The sequence below is a fragment of the Phocoena phocoena genome, chromosome 16, assembly GCF_963924675.1.
Source record: "Phocoena phocoena chromosome 16, mPhoPho1.1, whole genome shotgun sequence".
Taxonomy (NCBI): Eukaryota; Metazoa; Chordata; class Mammalia; order Artiodactyla; family Phocoenidae; genus Phocoena; species Phocoena phocoena.
The window spans coordinates 31,656,939-31,679,713 of record NC_089234.1 but is presented as its reverse complement, the minus strand read 5'-3'; the positions used below and the strand labels follow the sequence as shown (position 1 = coordinate 31,679,713).

The following is a 22,775-nucleotide window of genomic DNA, read 5'->3' as shown; positions in this document are numbered from 1 at the left end:
TGTGGTGTACAGATGTTAAGTAACTCACCAAAGGTCACATACCTGGCAAGTGGTAGAGCCAGGATTCTGTGAAGGCAAGATTCGGATCACAAAGTGCCTTGTGGGCCATGCTAGGGAGTTTGAAGTTTATCTGGGAAACAATGGGAAGCCATTAAAGGATGTTACATAACTGGTGCCACTGGTAGAGAGGTGGATTGGAGGAGAGGAAAACTAGGGATAAGGAGGCCAGTTGATAGGGTAAGGAAGCCATTCAAATGAGAGATTACTGGGGTCTAATGCCAGTTGGAAGGCAGCATTTTCTGACCCAGAGACTCTCAGTATTATATTGCCTAGATCTTGGAAGCAATTGTATTCCATCTTCATTGTGACAACCCTGGAAGATTTCTTCTTTAGATCTCAAGGTCTCAGACCCAAAAACCAAGGCAGAATATGAGAAAGATTTTTTACCCCACTCCGGCACCAACTGAGGTTGGGTATCTGTCCCAGGACGTTTTCCACTTGGTGTCTGCTAGAGCCCTAATTAAAAACTTCAAGCAGAGCCTTGAGGCTACGTAAGCAGCTTGAAGCCACCAGCAATGGCTAATGTAGCACACATCAGCTCTAGGCTTGGTGATCAAACAATATCCAGCTACCACCACCACAGCAATTAAAATTACTCTGATAATTTCTTGGAGCCAGGGAACAACAATGAAAATGGTATTTTAAGAGGACCAACCTACGTAGGGGTTGGAAGGATCTGGATTTGGAGAAGAGGGGCCAAAAGAGTAGTTACGCTCCTCCCCAAAGGAGGGCTTCTCAGACAGCCATGTGTGGGGATCTCCATCCTTCTGTTTATTGCAGTGAGCTTATGCTTCACTTCCTAGGGGAACTGGCTGGAAGCTCTGGCTGCAATGGGTAGTCATAGTTATTCAAACAAAACCAGTAACCTCAGCTCTTTGTGCAGGATGGAAAATGAACGGTTGGCAGACAAGATCCTGGCTGCGGTGGCAAACAGCATCAGCAGCTACCCCTTTGACTTCCAGGGTGCCAGAATCATCACTGGCCAAGAGGAAGGTGCCTATGGCTGGATTACTATCAACTACCTGCTGGGCAGATTCACTCAGGTGATTGTCTCACAGCATCCGTGGAGGTGGCTCCCTGTGGGTCAATGCCATTGATATCTCAGGCAGTACTTGGATCGCTAGACAGAATGAATGATGGATAAATGAACAAATTAATTTACCCTCACATTTGCAGGGGTCACCAGAGGTATAATTCTCTCACAAGAACTCTCACTATTGGAAAATAAGGAAGCCATATACAGAGATACAGGAAAAAAAATGTTTAAATCTATCATTAAAAATAAAAATAGCTAACATTTGCGTAGTGCCATGTGTCTGGTGCTATGCAAAGCACTTTTCATGTACTGTTTGACTTAATCTTCAGAATAACCATATGAGGTGTTCTCTCATTTTAGAGCCTCAAATCGAGGCCTAGAGGAGGCAATTATTCTGCCCAAGGTCACATGGCTAATAAGCCAATGAGTAGGGATTTGAACTTGGGTCTTTCTGGCCCCAGATCTTGTGTTTGTAAACTGTTCCTATGTTGCCGCAGTCTGAGCTATGTCTTTGAAGCCCCTGTTTTCTTGCTGTTGATCTGATGCAGACTCAGGAACCTCTGGTGAGCTTTGTTTCACCCTTATCCTCCTGCTCCTTTGCCTTAGGAAGTCCCTGAGTCCAAGAAATAGCATGAAAAGAGGGATGTCCAGATCCTTCTACCACTGGTGTCGGTACTGTCTTTCAGAAATTGAGTTGGTTTAACCTGAAACCAAGTGAAGGCGATACTCAGGAAACCTATGGAGCTTTAGACCTTGGGGGAGCCTCTACACAAATCACTTTTGTGCCTCGAAACGAAACGACTGAGTCTTCTAACAACACTCTGCACTTTCGCCTCTATGGCAAGAACTACGGTGTATACACACACAGCTTCTTGTGCTATGGGAAAGATCAAGCCCTCTTGCAGAAACTGTCCAAGGACCTTCAGGCAAGTGTAACTGAATCCAGACCACCCTCCCCACAACTGGGCCACCAGCCCCCCGCGTCCTTTTCTCTTTCTATTTCAGTAACTGACCTGAAGTTGGTTACTGTACTTTCCAAACCTTTTCAGGCAGGATATCTAACTACATCTGGTCAACCCCTGTGAATTGTCCCATCCAGACACCACCTCCTATGTTTGTTTACTGCACTGTCTCCAAGGACATGACTCAAATCCTTTCTTTGGAAATAATTTCTCACCCCTGTGGGGCTGACAATGAAAAGTACATGCTACAGTAGTGTATGTGTGTGTGCGTGTGCCCATGCACAGTTTTTAAGCTCTTTTCAATCTCCATTTCCTACGAACTGCAGAAAACAAGGCTATTAGAAACAATCTGGAGAGGAGAAAAATAACTTCAGAGAAAATGCAGCGTTTATTGATCAACACTTCAAATCTTGTCCCTAGACACTTTTTGCGTTTTGAAGGCGAGAAACGTTAAACATACTCAAAATCATGCAAGTACCAGCACATCCTGACAAACACAGAGCAAGGATGTCAAATCCAGGTGTTCCCTGTCTCTACTGAAAGGACAACCAGTTCTCTGCTTTCCTCCAAAGCTCGCTCTCTGGTTCTCAGAAACACTATCAATAAGATGACTGCCATGGGAGGAGGGGCTGCTGAGAGACGCCTAGTGAGCCCTAAGTTTCCACTAAGCCTCTCATCCACAGCAGCCCCTTTACTTCTCGTGAACATACTGGGTTGTGGGTTGAAAATCATTTTGATACTCCTGCCTTAAGTGATCTGAGGCACTTCCAGCTCTTGAAGCTTTTGCTTTTTGGCTTGGAGGTAGGGCCAGGGATATAGGCAGACCCCCAGAGAACTACCCTAGGCTCGGAATTTTGAGAACCTTGAGAGTTTTCCTTGTGGATCTGCTTCTGACCTATGCGATTAGTACTAAGCGCTAGGGGCCATTCCAAACTAATGGAATTTCTGGGCCCAGCTTCAATGATATTAGCTTTCTGTGAATAGCAAAAGTTCATTTACATCTGATACCACTTCTGGTGCCTGTTATACAAATATGACTGTTACCCAAGGGTAAAAAATGCAGAGCAGGGGCATACTGATGCCAGTGCTGAGTGCCTGGCTGTTTCTCAGTTGCTACACATTATTGAAGTCAGACTGGTGCTTTTGTACTCAAAGCATTTGCACATGATGCCTTCAAGTGATTTTTCTATTCAGGGTACAAATGGAACCATCCGTGACCCATGCTTTAACTCTGGATACCGGAGGAAAATGAACATGAGTGACCTTTATGAGTCTCTCTGCATCAGGAGATTTGAGGCAACTATTCCATTTCTACCATTCCCTGAAGTTGAAATCCGCGGCATTGGAAACTATCAACAATGCCAGCGAAGCATCCTTCAACTCTTTAACACCAGTTACTGCCCTTACTCCAGCTGTTCCTTCAATGGGATTTTCTTGCCACCCCTCCAAGGGAATTTTGGGGTAAGTTTGTGACATGATGATGTATTTGTTACAATGGTTTTTGGTTGCAAATTACAGAACATATGCCTACAAAGGAGAGGCCACAACAGTGAGAGGCCCACGTACCGTGGGAAAAAAAAAAAAAAAAAAAGATGGGAGTTTTGTAACTTTTCCTCTTATCTTCTTTTTTCCCCATCTTTCTTTCTCCCTGACTCTCCCGTTAAAATTATCGAGAAAATTAGCTACCAGATGGCTCAGAAATGCATGTCAGCAGCAAAGTGACCCCCTTCCAGGAAGGAAGCAGCTGTTGGGGATGGAATATCACCTGATCCATAATTTACTCATCAGAGATTTCCAGGCACTTTCATTAGGCTTTCTGGAGAGTGAATCAGTGTCCCTCTGTGTTGGATACTGCACCAAACTCAGCATTTTTCTCTTGCAGGCATTTTCAGCTTTTTACTATGTGATGGAGTTTTTAAACCTTACATCAGAGGAACAGTCAACTCATAAAAAGATGATTAGCACATTGGAGAAGTTCTGCTCTCAGCCTTGGGAAGAGGTAAGTGACTAGAAACAGCATCTGTTACCATTGCTATCTGCCCTTGACAGCATGGAGGATGTGAGTCTGCTCTTCAAGTCATGCTAATGTGACCAAGATCCAGCACTCATGTTAGAGAAGCCTAGATGGTACACTCAATTAAGAGTAACTTCACTGGCATTCCTTGATAACTTGGCATACAATGGCTTAAACAAAAAAGGTCTTATTGTTTTCACCTAATTCGAAGTCCGGAAGTAGTCAGTTGCTGGCATGGAGTGGGCAGCTTGACTATCTCAGCCATTCTTCAGTTGTTGTTAGACCTGTTTCCTCATGGAAGCAAGGTGTAGCTTCAGGGATCACAGCCGTGTTCGAGGTCAGAAGAAGGATAGCGCCAGATAAATCTGTTCCTTTTTATAGGAAAGCAAAAGCTATCCCAGAAGCTCCTAGTAGTATTTTCTCTTACATCTCATTGGCCAGGACTGGCTGGGAAAGCAGGATGCAGGATTTTATGACTGGCTTAGAGCCCTAGATCCATCATGAGCTACTTCCTGGAGCTGAGCACATTGTCGCCCACTCCTTCTCCCAACTCCCAGGGAAGATAGGCAGTTCACAGAATCTGCCACAGACACCATTGTGGTAAGACCCTTTTTTCATCAGACAGGTCCAAGGTATCTCCTACTTATTCATAAATTTGAAGCTCCAAATTTTTCTTGTCTGAGGCACTGAGTCATTCAAGATCCAGTGCTACCTGATGAAAGTTTCCAGGGACGTGAGAGAAGGATATGGAGTCTACTCTGATTTAGAAAAACAGATCACCTAGGAGTGGCTCAAAACAGCAGCTGTTTTAAGTTGACAAAAGTGACTTAAAATGAGTGATTTTAAGAGAGATTGCAAAAGTGATTGCAAAAGTGACCAGTGCTTTCATTCTGAAGATATGCAATGAATTAAAAATGAAGGCTGTTCTCGTGGGCACTGACAACAGAGGAAGGAAGGTTGTGCAAGAGCCTGGACATCTGAAATTTTCTCTAAGTATTTTGTCTGAGTTAGAACATGAAGGAAGAGTATTCAGGGCTTTTGGAAAGAGCAGCTCAAATATGCCTCAGCACTTTACAAAACAGGGGAGGCTTTTTGCAGCTAGTGGTGATCTGTGGAGAAAGACGAGCATCTCGGGTTCTTGAGGAAAATGCTTCCTAAACTGGGTTCCAGAGCAGTGTTTGTCAAATGTTACTATGTGTGTGATCATATGGGGATCATATTAAAAAGCACATTCTGCACTGGCAGATCAGGGGCGAGGATTAACAAATTCTCAGGGGATGCCGCTGCTGCTGGTCCAGAGACCTGAGTGGCAAGGCTTTTTATGAAACTGTTTCTTCAAGATGCTTATAGAGGCTCTAAACCAAAGACTTTGGTCAAGAGCATACAGAAAACTCTGGTTAAACAAAGATTAATAGATTTCTTTCATGCAAGATTTTTCACAGTTTTTAATATGCTAATGTGATTGTGAAACTCATGTTTCACAAGGGATGGCAAACTATAGTAAAATTCAGTGTTGTTGAACCTATCAGACCACAGAAACTACTTTTTTCCCAGAACACTTATCAATGTCTCATAGAACCCTGTGGAGGAACAGATTGCTTAACAGACCCTAAACTGTGAACCCCTGCACCCACTGAAGGAGTGCAGCACCACTCCCAAAGCTCTCTGCAGGGGCCAACTCTCAGGCCCATGTGAGCTGGGGCTTTTTCCTCTCTTGATCAGCTCTAATAGCGAGCATGAGGGCTATGGAGAAGTGCCTGTTGTTGTCCAGTGATGTTTTCTTCACTTCACTTCCAGCTGCAGATGTATTTTGGTGAAGTGAAGGAGAAGTACCTGAGTGAATACTGCTTTTCTGGCACCTACATCCTCGCTCTTCTTCTGAATGGCTATCATTTTACAGCTGAGTCCTGGAAGGATATTCACTTCATGGGCAAGGTTTGTTAGGCTGTGGGGAGGTTGGGTGGTAGTGACTGAAGCAGCTTTGGGCTTAAAAGAGGTAGGAGTCAACCTGATTTAATTTTGGCCTGATGTCCTGTCCTACCACTTCACCTCTAACCCAAGATGGCATCTCCTGATAATGTTGACCAGCCAGTTGTGGATATCCTAAGGAGGGCTACTTGCATTCTCAGCCTCGCCTTTCTGCTCATAGAACAGTGACTAACCCCTTATAAAACAAAAAATGAGATAGTAAAGTAATGTAACAGTATTTCAACAGCCAGTGATTCTGTGTGCTGACTTCAACATCCATCTCAGAGGCCCCTTCGTGAATCCAGAAGGGATGATCATGGTTTGTCACAAGGGGTTAAGGCCTTGTTGATTGTAGCTTCAAGACTCACCAATCTGAAAGCTCGCTGTGAAGAATGAGATGAGTGGCTGTGAATGGGGCCCTTTGCTTAGAAGCCAGGCTTAGCATGAGCCTTAAAGAAGCAAGCCCATAGCTTTGCATTACAATAGCATTACCTCCAGGCATAGAGCAACATTTACATCGGCAGCAAGACTCATGGGCACACTCACGCTTGATGAAAAATATCAAGAGCAGTGTTTCTCTACCTTTTAAACCCATATCCACTAATGGCAATAACAATTTATCCCTTTATTAAATATGGTGACTTCAAGCAAAACAAAGCATTGAGGCAGCAGAGGGCTGTAGTAGCCTTAAAGATACTAGTTTCATCACACTCTTATCAATATTGACTTTGCTAATTAAAATCTTTTCCTTGTTTTAACATCCCAGTCTTCCTTCCGTTCCATCACAGTTTGTCTGTTAGAGAGATATGTCTATGTCAAATTTACCTAGTGATTTATATTCTTTGAACTCCAATCTATGATCCGTTATTTCTAAACCTTAAGTGATAACTCCTCTAACTCTGGAGGCTTCCTTGACACAGGCAGTCAGATATGGTTCCATTCCCCATAAAGGGACATGGGCCTTTTTACAAATTATTAATTCCCAGTACTGGTAAAGGTTTAGGGGAGAGGAGCATTCCACATGGTATTGGTTGGAATGTAAACTGGCATAACCTTTGGGAAGACTGTTTTGGCAACATGAGCTAGGAGCCTTAAAACATGTACATCATTTTGTCCAGTTGCTCCATTTCTAGGCTTGATAAATAATTGAATAAAGTGAGTAAAAATGAACATACAAGGCAGTTCATGTCAGTGATGATGTTGCAGAAATCCCTTAAGAGACATGGGATGATGTTTACAAGGAATTGTTAAGTGAATAATTCTACATACAATTTAATTCCATTTTTTATGTGAAAAACATGCACAGAGAGGACTGGTAGGATATGTCACAAAATGATAATAGCAGCGACTTCTGAATGATGAAGTAGAGGTGGTTTTTATTTTCTTTTTTAGTATTATCTGTACTTCATGATTTTCCTACCATGACCACATACAACTCATGTAATAGAAACATTTCCACAATTCTTTGTTATTCATAGACTACCTGTATTTCAATACATTTTGAGGTGACTTGAAAATATTCCTAGGAAGATGGCAGGGTTGGAGAATGTTTTTTTATTTAAGAATAATCCTTTCTCATGCATATGCAGTCTTTCATCTTGTCAAGTAAGACTGACTTGCTGGGATTATTCCCCAATTTTTCCCTAGTTGAATCATAAAAGAAGTCCTGGTTTCATATGGATGAGATTCCTGGGCCTGACATTGATACACAAGGCCAGGGACGGTCATTATTCTCTCACCCTTTACCCGCTTCCTGTCATCCACACCCCCTTCCCTACCCCAGCCACCCACATTCACACAAACAGCAAAAGAAGAATGCAAATTTCCAAAGGCCTAATTTAAATTAAGTTCTTCTAGGCAGGAGAACTGAGCCGTCATTCCCCAAATTCCTCTCTGAATTGGGGGAATTTAGTAGTGAGGCCCCACACTCCTCTTCTTAATCACTTGCTCCTGCTCCATTTTCCCCACAGCCATCTTCCCAATTCAGAATATAAAAGTAATCCATTTAGAGAACTGAACATGGTGCTCTCACTTCCTGGGTGCTCAGTGTTATGGATAGGGTTGCATGAAAGCTCATTTAATCCTCGGACCAGAAACAACAGACTTTCCCCACTGTTCGCAGGTCCGGAGCACCAGCGTCGGGTGGACTTTGGGCTACATGCTGAACCTGACCAACATGATCCCATCTGAAGAGCCATTGTCCACACCTCTCTCCCACTCCACATATGTCTTCCTCATGGTCCTCTTCTCCCTGATCCTGGTCATAGTGGTCGTAATAGGCATATTTATCTTTCACAAGCCTTCGTATTTCTGGAAAGACATGGTATAGCAGGAACAGCTGAAATCTGCTGGCTGGAGTGAGAAGAAAACTTGCCCAGGGAGCACTTTCCTCCACAGTGGTGTTCAAGGCCAGTCTTGACCAGCATGAAGCTTCCTTGGCTTTTGCTGAAGCCTTTCCATGGGAGGTATTTACCACCCACTGCCTCAAGAACTTCCTGGCAGACATTGTCTCTTTTGTGAGCCTCTCCAAACTCCCCCCCCCCCTTTCTCTTTTGTACTCTGCTTGTGTAGCTCTTGAAGACCTGCCTCCTTTCATGATAGTTGCTTTATAAAAGAACAATATTGACTTTATCCAGAAGAACTGAGAGTCCTGAGTCCTGTGCTGGGAAATTGCCCTGGCTAAAAGAAGAATCTTGGGAACTGATTCAGTTGTGGTCTTACAGACCCTTTCTCTCTCCTGTTTCCCGTTTATTAAGAAAGCCATCCAATGCCTTTGGAGAAGACAGACATATATCCCATGCCCAGCCTGCCCTTTGCATGGGAGAATTTTCTAGTCTAGGCAAGTACGTGCTAGGGCGAAAGAGTCCTACAAAGGAATTTATGGGATGTGCAGTTAATCCAATAGTTAATCCAAGACAAAAGAGGGATGTGGGTAAGTCACATATTCCTGGGTGATGCCAAAATGCTAGAGTGGGACACCCAGACCAGAGATTATTTAAAAAGCTGCTGTACATATACATAGGCATTCAAATATCAGGGCGTATTATCTGGTAGGTGTACACATGTCAGGAAGAAAAATACAGTTACAACACAAGGTCAGGAAAGTGCATCCTCCAACACATCTATTGGGGTTTTGTTTTTATTGCAGTAAAACGCATATAACCTAAAATTCACCATTATGACATATACAATTTAGTGGCATTTAGTACATTCACAATGTTGTGCCACTGTCACCAATATCTAATTCCAGAATATTTTCATCACTAAGAAATTATTGGCTGGGGATAAGACCATCCTGTGGTAGGCTTGAATCATCAACCTTTCCATTTAGCCAAGCATTGCTAACCAGTTGCACCACAAAGATGCTCACTGAGTTTTAAAGCCATGCCATATCTTACTGTCCCAGGGTTTAATTTAGTGCAAGAATTGCATCAGTGAAGAGTGGCATGCCTTTTTTGTTGTCATGGTATTTACACAACAAAATGTGCAAGGAACCACATCTGCAAGTTTTGCTGCCGGTTCTAGGTACTTTTGCTTTAAGCATCTTTGCCATAGACATTTTTGCCACAAACATTTCACTGCAAATAATTGGCTCGAAAGCAATTTTGCCATAAAAGATAAAATAATGGAAAATCAAAGAGGGATAATTAAAAGGACATAATGAAACGAATAACAAAATTCAAGACTTATTGTGAAATATAAAATATTTGAGTACATTTAAAGTGTGTGTTGATTCATGGCAATACTGTGCACATAACTGATTTATTTTGTGGGTTGTATCTAAGCACTTGTCTTCCAAGTCTTTCATTCATAGCATTTTATACTTTTTTTTTTTTGCTCATTGATTTGTCTCCTCGTTCCGCATCGTACTTTTTCTTTTTTGCTAAAATTTTTTCCTTCGTAAAGAGCGATGTAAGTTTCCAAATACTTAGAGGCATCTTTGTAACTGAGCTTTGTGTTGTGTTTTGAAAGCTTCTACACGGTTGTCGTTTGTTCTTGGCATATTGTCACGTGTCCATTGATAGATGTTCCAAAGTTGTGTGGGAAATGTGGGTTCACCTCTGCACCTTCCAGGGCCTTGGTCTCTTTCTCCTCCACTGTAGTGTGTTTCAAAATAAGGAGCCAACTTTTGGGGCAAATCACTGTCATATGCCAGCTCGATAAAGCCATCAATAATGTCGCCAACTGGAAGAAATGCTAACATATTTCAACCAGTTGAAACCAAACTGTCAAACCAAAAACTGTCAACCAGTTATTTTATCTTTCACAGGGAATTTGCCTTACAGCCAATTAGTTATTCGACGAAAATGTTTGTTGCAGAAGTGCTTGTGGCAGAGATGTCAATGGCAAAGATGCTTATGGTGAAGGTACCTAGAACCCATTTCAAGATGTAATTAATATATGTTACTAATGATATATATATTTTAATATTTTTTGAAATCTGTTGTGTATATTACACTTACAGCACATCCTAACCAGGACTCCATTTCAAGTGCTCAATAGCCACGTGTGGCTAGTGGCTACCATATTGAATAGCACACGTCTAAAAGTACATTCACAGCTAAAAAGACACAGGCAATAACACTTTGTCTTTCTCTTGAGGGGGGGAATTTTCTTTAAACAGCTATAGATGCTATAACATTCTTGCTATTATTTATTATATATGAAGTTTAACATTATTCTTAACAAGCTTTTAACATCCCAGCTCAGAATTTCACATTACTCCTCAGGTTTTGTTGCCTTTTTTGTGAAGACACAGATGCCTATTATTCAGGCCAAGATGCCTGATGAAAGACCTTTGGGAAATTTAATCTGGATTCAAAGATAATACAAGATAATTGGATGCTTATATTCTATGGTCAAAATGTAAACTTGAATATTAAAATAAAGATTAGTCTCTTAATAGCTCACAGAGCAAAGTTTACCATATAATAGTAACGTTACTATTAAAATATATTCTCATTTATTGTCAGTTTGAAAGATGAGCTGAATTTCACTGAAATTGGTCTCATTCCTCTCTGATTCAGAGTCTAATAGTTGCTATCTGGTTAGAACATGAGTTGCTCATAGTTAGCCTATGCTAGCCAGGTATTTCTTTCAGTTTGTGCTAGTTTTATAATTTTTTTAAATTTCTTATAACAACCTCAAAATTTCAGTGGCTTACCACAATAAACATTGATTTTTCATGTTCATGGGTCTGCAAGTCAGCTAGTATATCTACTTGCGGTCGTAGGTCTGGTTCAGGCCTGCTCCATATATCTCCCACTCTCCTTGTCTGGTGGCTTCCTGAGCCATGTTCCCATGATGAGTGGTAGGGGCACAAGAAAGGGAGAGAAAATACAGGATGCCTCTTCAGGCCTTGGCCAGGACAGGACCCTGTCACTTCCATCCACATTCTACTGACCAAAATAAGTCACATGACTAAGCCCAACATTAGGGAGCTGGAGAAATACTGGGAGGAATGGCAGAGTCAAGTGGCAAAGGACATGAATAACTAATTCTAACACAGAAAATTCGTGAAACATTGGGCACAACGATTCAATCTACCACAGAGTCTCATTAACTGAAACATAAAGTACGTTTTCTTCAAATTAAAATCTACTTATCTTGCCAAAGAATATTCTTCTTAAAAAATGTCATTTCTTCTGTGACATCATCAATTACAACTTTTTTTCACGGCCTTAATCAAGGTGCTCTGGCAGCTCCTAAATTAGTCTCATATTCTAAAATGATAGATTTCCTAAGAGACCATCTATTTATTTTCTTTATATGTTTAGGACAGTGTATATAGTTAACTACCCAAGTTTTTATTTGCACAAGAACCTAATACAACTGAACATAATTGGTTTTATCACAGGTATAATGGATTTTTTAATAAAAGGGAAAGGAATGTCTCCAAAAGCCTTCTCTTTCAAAAGTGGCATTTAAGGACTGTGCATGTGGTAAAAGCATTGTTGTACTTTTTGCATTTCTCTATTTTAAGTAATTTAATTTCTAAATTTAAATTGATGATATAATGATGGCACCACTGTCATCAGCATCTGAGTTGACTTTTTATTTTTATATCCCTTTTGCATGATGAATAGCAGAAACATGGATTAGTCAATGAGAAGTGAGATACAGTCACCTAAGAAACAACATCATTTCTTATAATGAAGTTCTAAGAAGAGAGGGGAGGAAAGTCATGTGAGCCAGACAGGGAACAGTATGTATTTAGGATGACTTAAACTGAACTCTACCCTTCCTCCTAAACCTGCTCCTCCTCCTGCATTTTATCATGATTAATGCCACCACTGCCTCTAGTAACCAAGATCAGAATCAACTTTATCAATGTTGAAGTGACAGGGGCCTGTCCTGGCCAAGACCTGCCCATTCTGCCTTTGCAGCATTTTTCATTTTGATTCCCCTTTACAATCTTGTTGTTATCACCCCAGTAGAGACCTGATATCAGGAACAGTAATCTTGTCTCCAAACTATTACTTCCAGATTAATCTTTATAAAAAGTGGGCTTAATCACATTGCTCCTCAACTAAAACTGTTGGTGACTTTCTATTGCCTATGAAATAAGGTCATACTCTCCAACAGACATTCAGGCCCTTTGATCCATGCCTATAAGCTCTCCCAGGCTTACATCCCACTTTACCCTCTGATGTTCCTTACACTCTAGCCAAGGTAGACTGATTCTTTACCCAGAGCTGTTCAGGTTATTTGCTCAACTTGGAGCACCTTTGCCCCACTCTGCGTTTAAGGCTCAGCTCAAATGACCCTTCTTCAGTGAAGTCTTCTCCAAATCTCTAAGTCAGAATAAACTGCTTCTTCCCTGTGCTATCACAGCCCTTTACCTGGGCCTCCATTAGAGCATTCAGACCATTCTATTCAGTATTTGGGTTAAGCTTCTTGGGGACAAGATACGTGACCTATCCCTTTTTGAAAAGTTGGGCTCAGGGGTATTTTAGCAGGAACTAAGGTAACAGTCCTAGTTAATCGCTCTGTCCATTGCCAGATGGGCTGGTCCATACCACTGTTTCTGCATCAGTATCCTTATTTATGTTATCTCTTGACATGACCATCCTCTTCCTCCAGCTTGTAAGGACCAGCTCAACTCCTGACTCCCCAGTGAAGCCCTCTTTGATTTTACCCACATTGAACTTTCCCTTCTGGACCATGCATTTAGTTTCAATAGAGCTCACTACGTGGGAATCGATTGTACATATTATTAAAGTAGAATTTTAAGAATTAGAATGGACCTTAAAAGGTAATGTTTATCAAAATTTAATGTGTATATGACTTACCCAAGAGTCTTGTTGAAGTAAAAATTACTTAATTTTAATTAATAAAAAATGATTCAGTAGGTCTGGGGTGAGGCTGAGGTGTTCTACATTTCTAACAAGCTGCCAGGTAATGCCACTACAACTGTATGGGGACCAAACTTTGGGTATCAAAGATCTAGATTACTTTCCCATTCCATGGGGTTCCTTCTAATGGCTCTCAGATAAGTGGCCATCTACTGCCTGACTGCCATACTTCATTTGGCAGCCTGTTCCACAGTGGGCCAGCTCGACTGCCACTTACAAAGCTTACTCCCTCTGCTACACAACAACCCCCAAGTGTTTCTTCCTTTGTCAGTTTTCTGTGCCTCAGGAGTTTTCTGTTTGTGCTGCCCTCTGCCTTTGGGGAGCCACTGCCTGGCACTCAAGTGAAGAACTGGTGTGCCTCAGAGGGATTTCTCCCAGCTCTTCACCCTGCCCCTAGCCTTCAGTTACTGCCTCTGTGCTCTTGGTAGAACCCTGTGGGAAAGAGCTGGAAGGTGATCCATAATGCACGCCTACATGCAACCTTTGAAGATTCTTTAAAATTTCTGCTGGTTTCTTATTATTTTTGTTTCTGATAGCTTTTTCCTTTGCTGTCACTCTACCAAGGATGAAAGAGTTCTGATGGGTTTTAAATACTGTGATTTTGTAGTCTAGCCAGCTGGGTAGAAGCTACAATCTCTTGCCATATGCACACAAGAATTATTTGTAAAATGAAAAAAAATGAATCATAAGGAAATTATTTTTACGAAGTTTACAACCAGAAATGCAATTCATTAGCATATGTAACTAAAAGTACAACCTCAATAAATTAGATTTCTGAGTTTGAAAAAGCAACAATTATATATGTTCCACACTGTTAGTTTCCTTATATTTATAAATACTCTTAAATATTTCAAAAAATGTAGATGGCTCATTTTGTAATAACACAAGTTGCCTTTTGACATACAACTTAAATTTTCTATTATGAAATGATTTTTGGACAAGTAACAATGAAAAAGGGGCAAAGATAGGTAAATGGTGGGCTGTTGGTAAAGTGAACTACTCAATACCAATTGAACTTTTTTCTGATGGTAAATCATAATGCTCTCTCTAAAGCTCATCAATATACAGGCATACATATTTATAATCAGTAGCTTAAAAATATGACTTTTTGCGCTATTCCGTACCTCTTGGATTTTTACCTCTACATTAGTCAACCGAACCACCTTTTAGGAATACGCATGAAGATGGAAGTCCCTGTGAAGAATATGGTGTGAATCTCCTCTGTCTCCTGCAGTTAAATCCATTTGAAGGATATATTCTTCGATTATCATCTGGACAGAGAGGTCTAAATAGAAACAAGTTATTTTTAACTTTTTATTATGAGAATTTTCAAACACAAAGTAGAAAAATGCAATACACATCCATGTGCCCATTACAGAATTCATCGTCATCATTTTGCTAATCTTGCAGGAACAAGTGTTAATTATAATCAGAGATAAAACAGGATTCAAACTTCGTGGAAAAGAGTAAAGTATACTTTTTTACCAACAGTCAAATGGTGAAGGTGGGCAGAATCATTGCATGGTGCAACATGCTAAAGTACATAGAGGGTTAAGGTCCTTAATAGAAGGATGCATCTTGCATGAAAGGAGGTGGGACATATTTTTAGGCACCTCTTCAGGCTGCAGGAAGAATCAGGACCACAGCTACACTTGCCTATTTATTTTTTAGATTATGAAGTTAAAGAGAATAGCAGAATCATTCTGGTATAGCAGTAAATCAATGGATTACGTTACTTATAGACAGTCTCTTCTAAAATATTCCTTTGACACTGAGAAGCTGAAGAAGGCTAATGAATCACCTATTTTAAATTGTAATTTTTGCTTTTCATGTATGTTTAAACCTAAAACCTCTCTTTTAGTACGACTGAAATATACCTTTGTGGGATAAGTCTAGCACGTTTTTAATGTAAATATTCAATAGTTTCTAAAAAGATCCCTGTTTTTCTCCCTGCTACAGTCCCTTCTTATCCAAATTGCTAATATGCTGTGTTACTTAGGCCTGTCAGTGCTGGGTAAGCTAAAAGGAAGAGGGCAGGAAGAATTCTGTCTTTGCTGTCATCTGGCTTTTCTCCCCCTTCAAAACAAGGTCTCTTTTAATCTATCTAAAATTTTCCTTTAGGTTTTTTCCACCTAAGCAGAATATCTTTGAGCCATTTTTTTTTAAAACAACTTTATTGGAGTATCATTGCTTTACAATGCTGTGTTAGTTTCTGCTGTATAACAAAGTGAATCAGCTATATGTATACATATATCCCCATATCCCCTTGCTCTTGTGTCTCCCTCCCACCCTCCCTATCCCACCCCTCTAATTGGCCACAAAGCACCGAGCTGTTCTCCCTGTGCTATGCAGCTGCTTCCCACTAGCTATCTTTTTACATTTGGTAGTGTATATATGTCAATGCCACTCTCTCACTTCGTCCCAGCTTACCCTTTCCCCTCCACGTGTCCTCAAGTCCATTCTCTACATCTGTGTCTTTATTCCTGTCCTGCCCCTAGGTTTATTAGAACCTTTTTTTTTTTTTTTTTTTTAGATTCCATATATATGTGTTAGCATACAGTATTAGTTTTTCTCTTTGTGACTTACTTCACTCTGTTTGGCAGACTATAGGTCCATCCACCTCACTACAAATAATTTTGTTTCTTTTTATGGCTAATATTCCATTGAATATATGTGCCACATCTTCATTATCCATTCATCTATCAATGGACATTAGGTTGCTTCCATGTCCTGGCTACTGTAAACAGTGCTGCAATGAACATTATGGTACATGACTCTTTTTGAATTATGGTTTTCTCAGGGTATATGCCCAATAGTGGGATTGCTGGGTCATATGGTAGTTCTATTTTTAGTTTTTTAAGGAACCTCCATACTGTTTTCCATAGTGGCTGTAGCAATTTACATTCCCACCAACAGTGCAAGAGCGTTCCCTTTTCTCCACACCCTCTCCAGCATTTATTGTTTGTAGATTTTTTGATGATGGCCATTCTGACTGGTGTGAGGTGATACCTCATTGTAGTTTTGATTTGCATTTCTCTAATGATTAGTGATGTTGAGCATTCTTTCATGTGTTTGTTGGCAATCTGTATATCTTCTTTGGAGAAATGTCTATTTAGGTCTTCTGCCCATTTTTGGATTGGGTTGTTTGTTCTTTTGATACTGAGCTGCATGAGCTGCTTGTAAGTTTTAAAGATTAATCCTTTGTCAGTTGCTTCATTTGCAAATATTTTCTCCCATTCTGAGTGTTGTATTTTTGTCTTGTTTATGGTTTCCTTTGCTGTGCAAAAGCTTTGAAGTTTCATTAGGTCCCATTTGTTTATTTTTGTTTTTATTTCCATTTCTCTAGGAGGTCGGTCAAAAAGGACCTTGCTGTTATTTATGTCATAGACTCTTCTGCCTATGTTTTCTTCTAAGAGTTTTATAGTGTCTGGCCTTATATTTAGGTCTTTAATCCATTTTGAGCTTATTTTTGTATATGGTGTTAGGGAGTGTTCTAATCTCATACTTTTACATGTACCTGTCCAGTTTTCCCAGCACCACTTATTGAAGAGGCTGTTCTTTCTCCACTGTACATTCCTGCCTCCTTTATCAAAGATAAGGTGACCATACGTGTGTGGGTTTATCTCTGGGCTTTCTATCCTGTTCCATTGATCTATATTTCTGTTTTTGTGCCAGTACCATACTGTCTTGATTACTGTAGGTTTGTAGTATAGTATGAAGTCAGGAAGCCTGATTCCTCCAGCTCCATTTTTCTTTCTCAAAATTGCTTTGGCTATTTGGGGTCTTTTGTGTTTCCATACAAATTGTGAAATTTTTTGTTCTAGTTCTGTGAAAAATGGAATTGGTAGTTTGATAGGGATTGCATTGAATCTGTAGATTGCTTTGGGTAGTATAGTCATTTTCAATATATTGATTCTTCCAATCCAAGAACATGGTATATCTCTCCATCTGTTTGTATCATCTTTAATTTCTTTCATCAGTGTATTCTGGTTTTCTGCATACAGGTCTTTTGTCTCCTTAGGTAGGTTTATTCCTAGGTATTTTATTCTTTTTGTTGCAGTGGTAAATGGGAGTGTTTCCTTTATTTCTCTTTCAGATTTTTCATCATTAGTGTATAGGAATGCAAGAGATTTCTGTGCATTAATTTTGTATCCTGCTACTTTACCAAATTCATTGATTAGCTCTAGTACTTTTCTGGTAGAATCTTTAGGATTCTTTATGTATAGTATCATGTCATCTGCAAACAGTGACAGTTTTACTTCTTCTTTTCCAATTTGGATTCCCTTTATATCTTTTTCTTCTCTGATTGCTGCAGCTAAAACTTCCAAAACTATGTTGAATAATAGTGGTGAGAGTGGGCAACCTTGTCTTATTCCTGATCTTAGTGGAAATGTTTTCAGTTTTTCACCATTGAGAACGATTATACATCACTTGAGGGTGCTGATCATTAAGAAGTCTTGACTTTTTCCCAGGTCTGTGGGGGAAAATATGCTATAAGTCCTTAGTATTCTAACAGTAAGTGAAGGATAAATGCTAAGTTACCAGCAAAGTCTCCCATTATTCAAGTCAGCAGAACACAATTTTGTTGTGATGTCCCCTAAATTGGGAGGGATGTGCCACATTTTAACTTTACTTCTTTGTATCTGCTAATGAGCACAAAATTCTCTCTCGCAGCTATCAACTTGTAAATTTCCAAACAAAAGTGTGTTGGTATTAAACAGAATAGTTTTTTTTCTGAAAGTTGGTGAACAACACATTTCACAACATCTTTTCATTTAAAGGACTATTTCATCACCAGATCACTTTTACCACAATTTATATGATATGGGTTAAGGAAATAATCTTAAAAATATGGCTGGATTACTGAACTGACTTCATGTCACAAAATATAATAAAAACATATATTGATTTTTATATAATTATTCCTAAGATCTATTAATAGATTATAATAGAAAATATTTAATATCAATACACTTGGGCTGTTTCCAATTTTTGACTATTATAAATAAAGTCACTATGAGCATTCATATCAGTTTTTTATGTAAACACAAGTTTTCATATTTCTAGGATAAATGCTCAAGACTGCAACTGCTGGGTCAGATGTTAAATCCATTTTTAGTTTTATAGGGAACTGCATAATTGCATAGGGAACTACAGAACTACATATAGGGAACTACATAAACATAAAAATACACCAACTTGATACAGAGTTTAAAAGAGGAATAGATAGCATTTGGGATGACAAAAAGATAACTATTAAAAACACAGGATGAGATATTATAATTGACCACAAAGTCAGAGCTTTGCTTTCCAGCAACAAGAACAAAAAGGAAAGTTTAATTAAAAAACAACAAAAAACCCCCAAACTAAACAACAAAAAAACATAATATTGTCTAAAAAAAAAAAACAAAAACAACCAAATGAATGGGAGAAAATATTTGCAAATGATATGACTGATAAAGGGTTAATATCCAAAATATATAAACAGCTCATACAACTCAGTATCAAAAAAACAAACAACCTGATTTTAAAAATGGGCAGAACACCTGAATAGGAATTTTTCCAAAGAAGATAGATATACAGGTGGCCAGCAGGCACATGAAAAGATGCTCAACATCGGTAATCAACAGAGAAATGCAAATCAAAACCACAATGAGATATCACCTCACACCTGTCAGATGGTCATCATCAAAAAGACCACAGATAACAAGTGTTGGTGAGAATGTGAAGAAAAGGGAACCCTAGTACATTGCTTGGAATGTAAATTGGTACAGCCACTATGGAAAACAGTATAGAGGTTCCTCAGAAAACTAAAAATAGAACTACCATATGATCCAGCAATTCCATTCCAGAGTATATATCCAAAGAAAACAAAAACACTAAATTTCAAAAGATATATGCACCCCATATTTGTGGTGACAAAAGTTTTTAGAGAAGATTTGATTATCAATAGAAGGATGGTAGAATAAACTTATGTATAGTTTTGGACCATTATATAACTTTTATCAGGAATGAGTTCAGTCTTTTATCTATTGACCTGATGGAATGTCTATAATATACTATTAAGGAACAGTATTCATTGAAGGGTAATATGTACTGTTTGAGATCCCATTTTTATTTATTTTTATTATTATTATTATTTTTTTTTTTTTTTTTGCGGTAGGCGGGCCTCTCACTGTTGTGGCCTCTCCCATTGCGGAGCACAGGCTCCGGACGCGCAGGCTCAGCGGCCATGGCTCACGGGCCCAGCCGCTCCGCGGCATGTGGGATCTTCCTGGACCAGGGCACGAACCCGTGTCCCTTGCATCGGCAGGTGGACTCTCAACAACTGCGCCACCAGGGAAGCCCTATTTTTTATTTAAAAATTAAAAAATTTTTTATTTTTGGCTGGGCTGCGGCTCATGGGATCTTAATTCCCCAACCAGAGATTGAACCCCGGCCACGGAAGTGAAAGTGCCGAGTTTAAGTGCCAAGTTTTAACCCTTAAGAGAAGGAAAACAATACTTAAAATCTTTATTTGAAATTTTGATTCTTATGGGAAAACGGAATATACCTCTGGATGGACATGAAGCTGATGAAATCCCAGAAGGTCTCTTTACTCCTGATAACTTTCAAACACTGCCTGAGTACCGGATCAATTCTGGCGAAGAGGTTCTGAGAAAGTGCTTTGAGACAACAGCAGTTAACACATTGTTCGAAAACATAGCAGAAACAGATGCTAGAGATCTGTGAGAGCTGCATTTGGGAAGAAACCCTCAGAGAAGTGGGAGACTCTCACTTCTTTTCCATCATCACTGACGATGTGGTGGACATAGCAGGGAAAGAGTACCTGCCTGTGTTGGTGAGGTTTGTTGATGAAGCTCACAACCTGAGAGAGGAATCTGTGGGCTTCCTGCCTTATGAAACTGATGCAGAAATTTTGGCTGTGAAATTTCACACTATGATAACTGAGAAGTGGGGATTCAACATAGAATACTGTCGTGGCCAGGCTTACATTGTGTCCAGTGGATTTTCTTCCAAAATGCAAGTTGTTGCTTCTAGACTTTTAGAGAAATATCCCCAAGGTATCTACACACTCTGCTCTTCCTGTGCCTTAAATATGTGGTTGGCAAAATCACTGCCTGTTATGGGAGTATCTGTCACATTAGGAACAATTGAGGAAGTTTGTTCTTTTTTCCATCCATCACCACAACTGCTTTTAGAGCTTGACAATGTAATTTCTGTCCTTTTTCAGAACAATGAAGCAAGGGGCAAAGAACTGAAGGAAATTTGCCATTCTCCAGTGGACAGGCAGGCATGATGCTTTTGAAATCTTAGTGGACCTCCTACAAGCACTTGTTGTATGTTTAGATGGTATAAATAGTGTCACAAATGTTAGATGGAATAACTGTATAGCTGGCCGAGCATTTGTACTCTGTAGTGCGGTAACAGATTTTGATTTCATCGTTACCATTGTTGTTCTTAAAAATGTTCTATCTTTTACAACAGCCTTTGGGAAAAATCTTCAGGGGTAAACTTCTGATGTCTTCTTTGCAGCCAGTAGTTTGACTGCAGTGCTGCATTCACTAAATGAAGTGATGGAAAATATCGAAGTTTATCATGAATTTTGGTTTGAGGAAGCCACAAATTTGGCAACCAAACTTGATATTCAGATGAAACTCCCAGGGAAATTTCACAGAGCTCAGCACAATAACCTGGAATCTCAGCTAACCTCTGAGACTTACTATAAAGAAACTCTTAAGTGTTCCAACAGTGGAACACATTATTCAGGAACTGAAAGATATCTTCTCAGAACAGCACCTCAAAGCTCTTACATGCTTACCTCTGGTACCCTCAGTCATGGGACAGCTCAGATTCAATACATCAGAGGAGCATCACGCTGACATGTACGGAAGTGATTTACCTAATCCTGACACACTCTCTGCTGAGCTGCAGTGTTGGAGAATCAGGTGGAAACACGGAAAAATAGAGCACTTCCATCCACTGTTTATGAAGCTCTTCATCTGGCAGACATCAAGATTTTCCTAATGTTTATGCATTGCTCAAGGTCCTACGTATTCTTTCTGTGATGAAGGTTGAGAATGAACGCTATGAAAATGGGCAAAAGCATCTCAAAGCATACCTGAGGAACACTTTGACAGACCAAAGGTAAAGTAACTTGGCTTTGCTAAACATAAATTTGGATATAAAACACGATTTGGATTTAATGGTGGATACATATATCAAACTCTATACAAGTAAGTCAGAGCTTCCTATACATAATTCAGAAACCATTGAAAATACCTAAGAGACTTTTAAAATAGCCTCTCTCTTATATTTGATATTTGAAAAAATCTGTAAGAAATCTAAAAATACCTTACAGCAAAGTTGTAAGGTGTATGTAGGCCACTTAATCACTGAATATCTTGACCTGTAGGCCTCCCATTGAGTACATTAGTCATTGATAATCTGCCTGTTTAAATGGCCTGTTTGAAGTTCCATGCTTTGGAGACCTAACTGTTCTTCCAGAAGATAGCATTGAAAGTACCATGTTACACTCTGTGTGATCTCTGCTAATGGCACTTTGGAATTGTATTAGTTAAGTCATTTTAGACATTAACATTTATCACTGTGGATCCAATTGTCAGGTATTGAGTTATCAGTTCTTTGAAGAAATAACTTTTGAGGCGGTATGGGTGGAAGGAATACATTTTATAAACATTACAGTGAAGCTCATGACTGACCTTTGAATAATAGGAGTTTTAAGTATGCTGTTAAAAATCTGTAAGGGACTCTTAAGAAAATTATCAGACTGTAAGAGAAACATGTGAGCTTGCCAAACAAGGATTTCAGTGTAGATTCTGTCTTTATCAAATGAAGTTAAAGTAACAAGTTATAGTTAAAGTTTGAATGGAAGAGCCTGCCATTGTCGTTCCACATCTGGTGGTTGTTTATATTCCTTTATTGAGCCTACATCTTCATAAGCTTTTTGGCAGGTATATGTTGAACACTTCTGTTTCATGGTCAAAGCAGGATCAGAGGCCATGGATACTGACAACTGATTTGTCTGTTTTTTTCTGTCTTTTTCCATGATCTACTGCCTCATCTTGATTTATAAGCAAAACCTAGAAAACCTACAAAAATAAGTGTTTTGTGGTTTATCTAGGAATAATACAGAAAATATTGCTGTAATTTTTGGTGAAGAAAATCAATTTTGTATAGCTTTTATCAACCTAAACAAAGTGTGAATTTTGTTTTTAAAAAAAAGTGGGGTAGGGCTTCCCTGGTGGCGCAGTGGTTGAGAGTCCGCCTGCCGATGCAGGGGACACGGGTTCGTGCCCCGGTCCGGGAAGATCCCACATGCTGCGGAGCAGCTGGGCCCGTGTGTCATGGCCACTGAG

At 39.7% G+C, this 22,775-nt stretch overlaps 1 protein-coding gene and 1 pseudogene across 4 annotated transcripts in view; both read left to right on the top strand.

Annotated features, from left to right (window-relative positions):
* Positions 1–8,675, top strand: part of ENTPD1 (ectonucleoside triphosphate diphosphohydrolase 1) — an 84,468-nt gene extending 75,793 nt beyond the window's left edge. For 3 of the 4 annotated variants that reach the window (XM_065893820.1, XM_065893819.1, XM_065893818.1), the window contains 6 exons: positions 944–1,103; positions 1,783–2,022; positions 3,253–3,519; positions 3,941–4,057; positions 5,870–6,007; positions 8,163–8,675. In XM_065893820.1, the coding sequence (XP_065749892.1) occupies positions 944–1,103; positions 1,783–2,022; positions 3,253–3,519; positions 3,941–4,057; positions 5,870–6,007; positions 8,163–8,369 (1,129 nt within the window). In that variant the 3' untranslated portion in view covers positions 8,370–8,675. Of the gene's footprint in view, positions 1–943; positions 1,104–1,782; positions 2,029–3,252; positions 3,520–3,940; positions 4,058–5,869; positions 6,008–8,162 lie in introns of all 4 variants that reach the window. The other variant, XM_065893821.1, reaches the window with a different exon arrangement.
* An 11,221-nt stretch (positions 8,676–19,896) lies between these two features.
* LOC136136577 (52 kDa repressor of the inhibitor of the protein kinase-like) lies at positions 19,897–21,682 on the top strand (annotated as a pseudogene).
* Positions 21,683–22,775: the final 1,093 nt, after the last annotated feature.